General features: G+C 43.3%; 1 protein-coding gene across 1 annotated transcript; it reads right to left on the reverse strand.

Annotated features, from left to right (window-relative positions):
- Positions 1 to 1,733: 1,733 nt before the first annotated feature.
- LOC139629381 (kidney mitochondrial carrier protein 1) lies at positions 1,734 to 7,610 on the reverse strand. The gene is made up of 9 exons (XM_071491961.1): positions 7,399 to 7,610; positions 7,137 to 7,284; positions 6,648 to 6,742; positions 6,308 to 6,393; positions 5,384 to 5,479; positions 5,156 to 5,280; positions 4,261 to 4,384; positions 3,611 to 3,691; positions 1,734 to 3,020 (listed from the first exon to the last, which is right to left on the reverse strand). The coding sequence occupies exons 1-9, from the start codon at positions 7,460 to 7,462 to the stop codon at positions 2,979 to 2,981; spliced, it is 861 nt and encodes a 286-aa protein (XP_071348062.1). The 5' UTR covers positions 7,463 to 7,610; the 3' UTR covers positions 1,734 to 2,978.
- Between the last annotated feature and the right edge of the window lie 2,540 nt (positions 7,611 to 10,150).

Raw genomic sequence — 10,150 nt, forward strand, 5'->3', positions numbered from 1 at the left:
CTGTGTATTTACTGTCCAGATGGGAGCAGCATCAGTTTTCCCATCGCACACTCAGCCAGAAAGCAAATTTCCCATAACTGTTTCTTTACTCAGTGTTTTTTTTTTAAATTATCTTCTATCCATCTCTATGATATTCTTAATATTTCTTCAGGGACTTACTGTGATTTTTCTCCTCCTGAAATTTACTATAGAATTACCTTTGTTGTTTTGCAGGCTACCTAAAGCGTCGTTTGACATCTCTGCAGGATCTATTGCCTCCCCTTGTTTGAAATCCTCACTTTGTCAGCCTGTTGTTCACAGACCAGAAATAGCTGTACAATTTATCAAAATATTTACTACAGGCACGGGTTCAAATTACAGAAGGCTGCACTTTTTTCTCCTGGAGAAAGATCTTTCAGAAAGCTTCCTAAACAAGGTATTTTGATGTTACTCAGAATCTGAGGCCTGCAAACAGTGTGTTTTCAGGGGAGAAAATCATTCATTTTACTCAAACTAAGCACCCATCTCATCCTTCAAAAGCTGAGAGAGAAAAATTGTTCTGTCGTACATCAGCCCATATCTCAACTACAATACTAAGCAAAAAGAAATGGCAATAGGCCTGTGATTTTTTTTTCTCTGTCAGCACTGTGCAGCCCAGAAGCAGCACAGTCCTCGCCCCAAATGGATCAACAGACTTCGATAGATTTGTCTCCTTGTCTACATTTCCATCTGCTCGTCCATTTATCCATCATTTATTCACCCGCGCGGTGCATCGAGCAGCGTTTTCATCTGAGGAACGACTGAAAGACCAGAAAAGAAGCAGAGAAAGAGGGCTGGGTGTTTGGAGCAGACTAGAGCCTTATCCCTCTGACACAAAAGCTCACTCTGATCCCTGGAATACAATAGAGCTAGCCCCCTTGCACCCCTGGGGCAGACAGCAAATAATGCCCATAATGCAGCATGTCTGTGACTGCCGGAATCCCCCATGGCCGTACTTGTCCAGCTTGTAGAGGGCTGTGCCAGGGACGTGATGCCAGGCAGCGGGCTATAATGCCAACTTATAGATGCCAAATCCTGGCACAAGCCACACATTATTCTTATTCCCCTTTTTCAACTCGCCTTACGGACAGTGTGGGATGTGTTTGTGCCCTGATTCCAGCTGGTGTTGCAAAGCCAAGCATCCCTCAGGTCTATATGTACTGTATGTACTGTACACATGCTCAAACCAGCATTCAGACCCCTGTCTCCTCCATCGCACTCTGTGGCAGGCTTGTCACAACAACAACATGGCAGTGCAACTCATGAAGCAGATACAACTGCAACAGTAATAAGTCCCATGATGAAGCTTCCTAAATAAAAGAACAAGGCACAGACGCGCACAGAGACGACAAGTTCACCACAATGTTTCCCTCTGCACTCCCCTGAGCTCCCATCATCTCCTCAGTACAGCTCTGATGAAGGAAAACTGGGAATTTACCCACAGAAAAAAAAAGAACAATTACATCTTAGATTTCCCTGAATAATTCATAAGTCATTGTTTGTGTGGGATGCTGCATGAACATGTGTGTTTGAAAGAAACCGGGCAATCCCTCGGAAACAACACAACTGTGCTAGATTTGTGGCATTGAAGTTGAGGGCTGGGAATTTAAGAAGACTCAAACAGCTACTGGTTTCAGCTGGGTTGAGTTCTGGTGGGAGCGTGTGAAGCTCCACAGCACCACACTGTGGTGAACGCAAAGAAAAACATACTGACATACTGAGTTTTTCTCTTTTATTTCAAATATACAGGCCTATAGCAGCATTTACACCAACATCAAAAGTATGACAAAATTATATTGGCTTACACTTTGGCAGCAATGGCAGCTCACACATATAGACAGCCAGCCAACATATTCATTCTTTACAATGAAAGCTCACAGAAAAGCATTACAGCGTGCAAATACAGTATCAGAACATATACCTGGAGTTAACTGTGGTTCATGTGTAGTGGATTTAGTGCCTTCAAGCAATAAACATCATCAGGCTGCGCAGTTCTAATCTGTCGCAGTGCTCTAAACCCAGAGGGCTGTGAGATATAATAGTTAGTCTTACATAATGTGTCTGTGATTCTACGATGACACAGGAACCCACGGAGTGTGGTGTGATCCCCCAGCTGCCCAAGGTTAAATTTACTACCTGCCCTTTCTGGCAGTGGGGGCACTAGTCTCGCCACATTTGGGCAGGTGATGTGGGTCCTGTCCACACACCCACAGGTTTTCAGGCTATTTATTTAACTGTTATTTATTACAGTACACAGGTGTGTTCTTAGGTCTTTACTCAGTAAATACTCCATGGAGACTGTTGGAATAATAAATCACCTCATCTTTCTCAATTTAGAAATACAGAAAATTAAAAAAAAAAAAAAAAAAACACATCTTTGTCAAAGTTTGCTGAGATTTTTTTCTTTTCAAACGGGAATGATCACAGCGATTGTCAGCTGCTGTCCGACATTCTCAGTCCTTCTGCCACTCAGGCGTAAACAGCCTGTACGACAAACTAAGGCACTCAATTTGGAGACCACTTTTAAGACTGAAAACCCCCGTGTCTTTTCCTCGTGACATTAGAGCCATTTTTAAAACAGCTTATGACTGAAATAAACAAGTGTTTTGGGACTGCTGTTGGATTCTAACATCCATTTCTCGGTCAATAAATTAAGTAACATGGATCTGAAGGGCCAATGTTTGAGTGGTTTAGCCTAAAGTTGCATTTATACGACTTAAAACATCAGATGAGTGTTTGCTTGTGTCACAGTCCCCTCCACACTTGCCACAGGATTTAAGATACCAAACAGGAATCAGGCAAATTCTCATACAGCCCCCAGTGTGGGCTGACGTGAACCTTCCTTCAGCGGTTCCATTAAGAAACCATCCCCGTCCAGCCTTTCCCGATTTTGGTCCTCTCAGCTCGTCTCAGAGCGCGTGCTCATACTCGTCTCTTCTTCACTGTCATCGTTCTGCCAATCACACATCGATCTTCTTCAGCTGTTCGTAAGTGAGGAAGAACTGGGCGTGGAGTAAAGGAACACAGAAACCAAAGGCTGAAAGAGGAGTGGAAGGAGGAGAAGTGTTTGTTGAGCACAATGTGAGGCGCACTGAGAAATTTTGGCTCTTTCTGTCCTCGGGCTGAAAGCGTCCCTTGTTGCCGCCTCCTTGTTACCTCAGTCTACCCTGCTGTAACAAGTCAATAATCTGATTACATTTTTCAGGCCTGGTTGGAGCAGGATGAGTGTGTGTTTGTCCCCACTCAGTCATCTTTAATCAGCTCTGGGCCTTTGCAGAAAGACTCTCAGATTTCATTCTTTGCTCTCCCGGCCCTTCCCCCCTCCTCTCACCCCCCACCAAGGGACCCCTGACGTCCTCTCTAACCAGGGGCAGTGGGGTACTGAGGCAGTTGTCTCAAAATTACATAACAGTGTTAGTTAGCATTAAGCTGAGCTTTCCTCCACTGAAGCATGGTTTGGAATGCTAGACGTCACCGAACGCGCAACAGCACTTACAACCTTTCCCTGCTGATTTCTCTGCCTCAGAAGATATTGCATCACCTAGGATATATGTAAACACACTGGTGCACTAAGGAGATGGTTCAAGGATACAATGATGTTCCACGGTCCCAGACGCAGCCAGTTGGGAAAGAAACCCTTGTAGAGGGCCATGAAGCCCTCAGAGCGCCACGTCTGAAAAGAAAACAAACGTGTTAAAAACCCACTTTATCTTATTACCTCCTGATAATTGCCCCAAAGTCGCCTGTGGGTGGTTTTTAACTAGGACTGCAAATTCAGTGACATTAAGGTTTGACCTAGATATTTAACATCGGTATGTGATTTTAAAAATTCAAGGGAGGGAAAAAAAAAATAAAATCAAATAGACATGCGGGTACTAATACATGGCAAAACACTGATAACTATGACACAAAAAAACCTAATACAGGTTTTTCCGCACTATTTGAAATAAAATGTAACGCTTTTTTTCACCCTGACAAAGAAAACATTGAGCTTGTCAGTATGTTTGAAATCAATATCACAATATATAAGGATATATTAATATATCAATATGTATCTTGATATAACACATGCCTGTAACATTTTAATGTGCTAAACTTATTAAAACTGAAATGAACTGTATTTCACTATTTTACATTAAATCAGATAACATTCAAATCTAATTTACAGACCAAAGATCATCAGATCTTATGTTAAAGATAGAAGTAAATCATGTCCCTCTCCTGTCAGGACTTATAACTGACCTGCAGTAAACAGTCCAGTGTTCCCTGGTACAGAGCTCCTCCTCTCTGGTTCATCATGCGCGTCCGGACTACGTCAACTGGGTTCGAGGCCAAAGCCCCGGCCAGACCACACGTGAAGCTGGACCTGTGGGCCACAAGGCACAGGTTCTCTTTTTGTCCCTTAACTGCTTCTTTGGTGTTAAACAGTCATTTACCACAGTGTGTGTCCTGCTGCCACAAACGTAACACACACTCACAAGTTAACCGTCTATGGGTTGAATAACTATTGTGCATTACAAATGTTGAAAGAAAGTTTCAGTTATATAAAGTAATTGCCACTTTCTCCTCACAGAAAATATCTCAGAGTACAGTGGGGACGTCTAAATATCCACACAGTATTTTCTGCTATAAATACACACAGTGAAGTGAGCTTTTGTTGGCTGACATACAAATGTAGCATTACTGCAGCCCTCCTCAGATATCCAGAAATACAGCGTATTTTGATATGGCTGCTGCCTCCACTGCCGGGTACTGTCTCAGTTACAGTACAGTCCCTGGCTGTTAATGCTGAGTGTGAGCAGCAAAGAAGAAGTCAGAGTGACTAAAATGTATCATTACCCAGGTAATTCTCAGCAGTGGCAGCAAATCTACGTGTTGGAGAAACTTTGATTAACTACAGGTCTATAAATTCCTGATTTATTTACCACATTTCTAACTATAATCTTGTATGTATCTTGTATAATGTGCTATTGAGCTTTCTAACAGTGTGCATGAATCTGCTTTTTGTCTTCATTTTTCTGACCTGGATACAGTTGATGTATTATTAAATGTCTCACTCTGACAAGCCATTTCCTGCCATTGATAACATCACATGCAGAGATGTCAAGGGAAGATGCAGATTACTTGGCAAACTTACAAGAAGTGTGTGTACACGGTGTCCCCCATATAACCCGACAGGATCAGATGCTTTTTGGTGATGTCATAGACAGGTAGCTCGACCCCGACCACGATGGCTGCCCGCTGAGCTGTTAGAGAGACGCCCTAATGCCAAGAGAGGGGGAAGATTGCAACATCAAAGTTTGGTGTCTGTGCTACTTGAGGTTGTTCATCAACATAAATGAAGGATTTTTCAGGCTTCCTGTACCTTCCACAGCCCCCTTGTCCCCTCCTGTTGGTAGATGTTGATGAAGTTGCCCATCATACTGCCCTGGATCACATTTCCCTGAGCCTGCATGCGGATCTGGGAGAAAGACAGATGTAATGTCCATAAACTTGAACTTAAGACAATGAAAGCATGCAAAAGCAGTGTGGAGTGTTCACCAGAGCCAAACACGGGGGTGTATTAGTCAATCTCCCACTGGAATGCAAAGGCTAAAAAGTCAGTAAGGATTTTTGACACGCTCAGCATCCAGAAGCAATCTCCCTTTCCTTGCTTCTAGGAATTCTGCAGCCCAGTCTTGACTTGTTTTCCTTTATAATGGCTGTTGTTTACAGATTAGCCTTGGTTCACAGCCTGGCTCTGTGTTGACTTGGCGGCTGCAGCACTGTGATGAAAACGCAATGTTCCAAACCTGCAGCCAGATCTATTAGTCTGTTAACCCCCTATACACGCTGTAAACTAACAGGGCTTGCCAAGACGAAGCCAGGCTATATAATTATGAGAGCAGACATTACATTCACGCACCCATATCGTTTACAGAACGCTATGTTAAGCCTTTAAGGCTTCAGTCTATAAATAATCCACTAGTGGGGTCCTAACCAGGATGCCCTTCACTCCACTAGGCATGCCACCAAAAGATCACATCTATAGCCCGGGGCCGTTACAAAGTTCTCGAGAAAGAAAATATGAATCCCTCAGTACCTAAGTCCACTCCTGCTAAAGGCTGTGTAATCATAGTTGTGTGTATAACAAAACAAAATTGAAAGCAGACTGCTGTGTTTTTCAGAGGAACATTTCTGCACGCCCCAGTGCAGTTTAAAATGCTGTCAGACCTGCTCTGCAGCTTTAGACTGCAACTTCATCAGAATAACAAGATTCAACACAATCCTCGTGTGTGCAAAAAGCTACCTTCAGCACATCAGTAGGGTTGGCGATGGAGGACGAGATGACACCAGAGAGAACACCACACATCACATTAGTCAGCAATGTCTCATCTGAAAGTGTAGAAGAGTGGGAGGCAGATTGTAACTGTGGACAAGCACCATACACCAAACAGCCAGTTTATCTTTACAGAATTTTACAGTGAGCTCTTAGTAGGAAAAAAATGTGGAGAAATATTCAAATAGGTCATACACACATCTGTGTCTCCCCTGTGACCTTCAAGAGGAATGTGCATGTGTTGATGAGTGGGCGGGACTAGCCCGCTGAATTGTGTGTCAGAAAGAGAAAAAGAGAAACTGGGACTCACCCTCCGGCCTGTCAACCAGCAGACGCTTAAAACTCTGGTATGTGCCAATTTTTATGGTCCCATAGGAGGCCTGGCGCAGCATTGCAGGCGCTATTCTGTAAAAGTCAAATTTATTTTTATTAGCCAATACCACAATATCTCAGTGGGGTTTAAAGATGCACAGATGCACTTTTAGTCCCTGCCAAAGACAAGAAAAAAAAATCCCCCAAAAGTCCCAGCACATGAGAACAAATAAGACTTTGAGGCAGGCAAATCAAAGACAGATCCACCACTTTGAAGTGATGGGAATGCTAACGGTTGGGGCAGAAGTAGGTGGGACGATGGCTGTTACCAAAAAAAAGGAAGTGTACCAAAACAGGAAGTGTAAACGTTAGACAGAAACACAAAGTACAGAAACATAATATTCAAACAGTGGGTTAAACTCAGAATTTGGAGGGCAAAGAGATAGACCACAAAACACAGACACGCATGTAAATCCACCATACTGACCCTGAATACAGTGCCCGGGGCCCCTCCTCTCTTCCTATCCGGGCTATAGCATGGAGCATGCCTCTGTAGCGGATCTCTCGGTATTTGCTGTCGCCCACTTGGCCCTGAACTTGAAGACGCGTCTTCGCTAGGTCGATAGGGAAGGTCCCTGCAACACAAAGCACGGGATACGACCTTGTGAGACTCTAAGTCACAACCGGGATTCAATCATTAACAGTACCTCCCGCAGCTCGGCCTCCCCGCCGCTGCACACATCACTCACCGCATTCCGCCGTCACAGAAGCTAGGCCGCCGAAAACAAAGGGCTTCCAGTTGACGTTAGACATTTTCTCCAGTCGTCTACCGACTCAAACTGCAGAAACGTCCAGGCGAGCCGGCGGGCGGAGGGCACCAATATGAAGGCGGCAGCTAATGCTTTCAAGGTGCAGCTACGTTTCAATCACTGCCGGCGTTTGAGGAGTCCCGCCCCGCGTCCCTCCTCCTGCCTCCGGGCTGAGAGGAAGCTCCGCCCACCGCGGCCAGTGTCATCACTAGCTCCGCCCGCGGCCTGTTGCTGAGCGACCGAGCCAGACAGTGCCGTGAAGCGGTCACAACACACGCGACACTGTTGACTGCGGATGTCTGCAGATGTGCTCACAAGAAACATTTACCGGTAATTACATTGCTGGGCAAACTCTTTCTTTCAAGGATTCAGCTACCAGACAAACAAAATCACATGGAAATACTCAAACTAATACATGAAGAGGCTAAATAATCTCAAACTAAATGTAAATACTGTTTCCTGTACCTATATATAAGTATTTCACAAATTAGAGATGCTTGTGCACCTGCAATCCAATAATCCTGCTTAAAAGCAAATTTTTATTTAATTGATAGAAAGGTGTAATGACAGACAATATTGTATTTGCATCTTTACAACGAAATAATTTATCTTTAGCTGTCTTACACTGCATTTAATGAATGTTAAATTTTAGCATTTTTAGGTGAACATTAAAATTACACATTATCACCTGTAACCATAGGTGTAACCTGTAATAGACTGTAAAGACTCTAAATAGATGCAGACTCAGAGTCTGAGAAATGAGGCCAATGCTGAAGAGCCTTAAGTCTTCATTCTGTCTAATGACCATCAGGGGGCGACGCCACTGGTTGCAAAAAGAAGTCTGATTGTATTGAAGTCAATGGAAAAATGGGCTGACTTCTCACTTGATTTATTACCTCTGTAAACATTTTCCTAATGTGTTTCTGGTCTCACTCGCTAGTTTCACATGTTCTTCAATACAACATGATGTTCATTTTTTAAATTATGGTCCCATTTAGACATAAATGGAAAATAAAGCAGGGTGTGCATTGGGGGCGGGGCTACTGTGTGATTGACAGACTGCACCACACATGGTGACCTGCCTGACAATCAGGACAGAGTACAGAGCAGGTCAGACCCACCCCTCACTCCTCCTCAGCTCCACCTTCTCCTCCAAATATGGTTTCTTCAGGTTTCAAAAAACCAAGATGGTGATGGACAAATTACAAACTCTTCAAAGCAGCAGTTCACAAACCAATTTTTTTTTTCCCGGTTCACAAAAAAACACTGGTTTTGAAAACTACTTCTTAACTTCTTAAAAATGATAGTTTTGTTAATAAAGACGGAAAAATATTCACATAGAAAAAGAGAAGGTATTCTATATATTTATGTATAAAAGTAACCAACATTCCCACCACAGATTATTAATGGGATGTTTAACTTAAGATAAATGCCCGTCCTATCTATTGTCTTTCCATCTGGATTTCTTTCTCAGTGCAAATTCAGTCTGTCTAATGGTCTGTCCATCTGGGCATTTGCCTTAATGCATGTTCCATGGGAAATGCCATTTTGAATTATACATGTGTTTAATTTTTCATTTATTTATAAATTCTGCAGTACTAGGCTTTTTTTTAGGTTGGGTATATAGGCCTATATGTAAAAATGGACTGTGCCATATTTGGGATCAACACCACTGTTGATATCAATACAGTCCTATATAGCTTTCATGTAATCATCACAAGGCAACAGAGGGCTGAAATCATACAGTGCGTCCGGAAAGTATTCACAGCGCTTCACTTTTTCCACATTTTGTTATGTTACAGCCTTATTCCAAAATGGATTAAATTCATTTTTTACCTCAAAATTATACACACAATACCCTATAATGACAAAGTGAAAAAAGTTAGCTTGAAATTTTTGCAATATATTAAAAACAAAAAACAAAAAACACCACATGTACACAAGTATTCACAGACTTTGCCATGACACTCAAAATTAAGTTCAGGTGCATCCTGTTTGATTGGAGTCCACCTGTGGCAAATTCAGTTGATTGGACATGATTTGGAAAGGCACACACATGTCTACATAAGGTCCATAGCTGACAATGCATGTCAGAGCACAAACCAAGCCATGAAGTCCAAGGAATTGTCTGTAGACCTCCGAGACAGGATTGTATCGAGGCACAGATCTGGGGAAGGGTACAGAAAAATTCTGCAGCATTGAAGGTCCCAATGAGCAAAGTGGCCTCCATCATCTGTAAATGGAAGAAGTTTGGAACCACCAGGACTCTTCCTAGAGCTGGCCGACCAGCCAATCTGAGCGATCGGGGCAGAAGGGCCTTAGTCACAGAGGTGACCAAAAACCTGATGGTCACTCTGACAGTGCTCCAGCGTTGCTCTGTGGAGAGAGGAGAACCCTCCAGAAGGACAACCATTTCTGCAGCACTCCACCCATCAGGCCTGTATGGCAGAATGGCCAGATGGAAGCCAGTAAAAGGCACATGACAGCCCGCCTGGAGTTTGCCAAAAGGCACCTGAAGGACTCTCAGACCATGAGAAACAAACTTCTCTGGTCTGATGAAACAAAGATTGAACTCTTTGGCCTGAATGCCAAGTGTCATGTCTGGAGGAAACCAGGCACTGCTCATCACCTGGTCAATACCATCACTACAGTGAACCATGGTGGTGGCAGCATCGTGCTGTGGGGATGTTTT

This window comes from Trachinotus anak, unplaced genomic scaffold (assembly GCF_046630095.1).
Source record: "Trachinotus anak isolate AG129_WGS33_773 ecotype Australia unplaced genomic scaffold, CSIRO_AGI_Tana_v1 ptg000012l, whole genome shotgun sequence".
In the NCBI taxonomy this organism is placed as follows: domain Eukaryota; kingdom Metazoa; phylum Chordata; class Actinopteri; order Carangiformes; family Carangidae; genus Trachinotus; species Trachinotus anak.

Coding starts and splice junctions, on each gene's coding strand:
- LOC139629381 (XM_071491961.1), bottom strand. CDS start 7,462: ATGTCTAACGTCAACTGGAAGCCCTTTGTTTTCGGCGGCCTAGCTTCT. Junction 7,285..7,398: donor TTCTGTGACGGCGGAATGCG/GTGAGTGATGTG, acceptor TTTGTGTTGCAG/GGACCTTCCCTATCGACCTA. Junction 3,021..3,610: donor TGGGACCGTGGAACATCATT/GTATCCTTGAAC, acceptor CTCCACGCCCAG/TTCTTCCTCACTTACGAACA.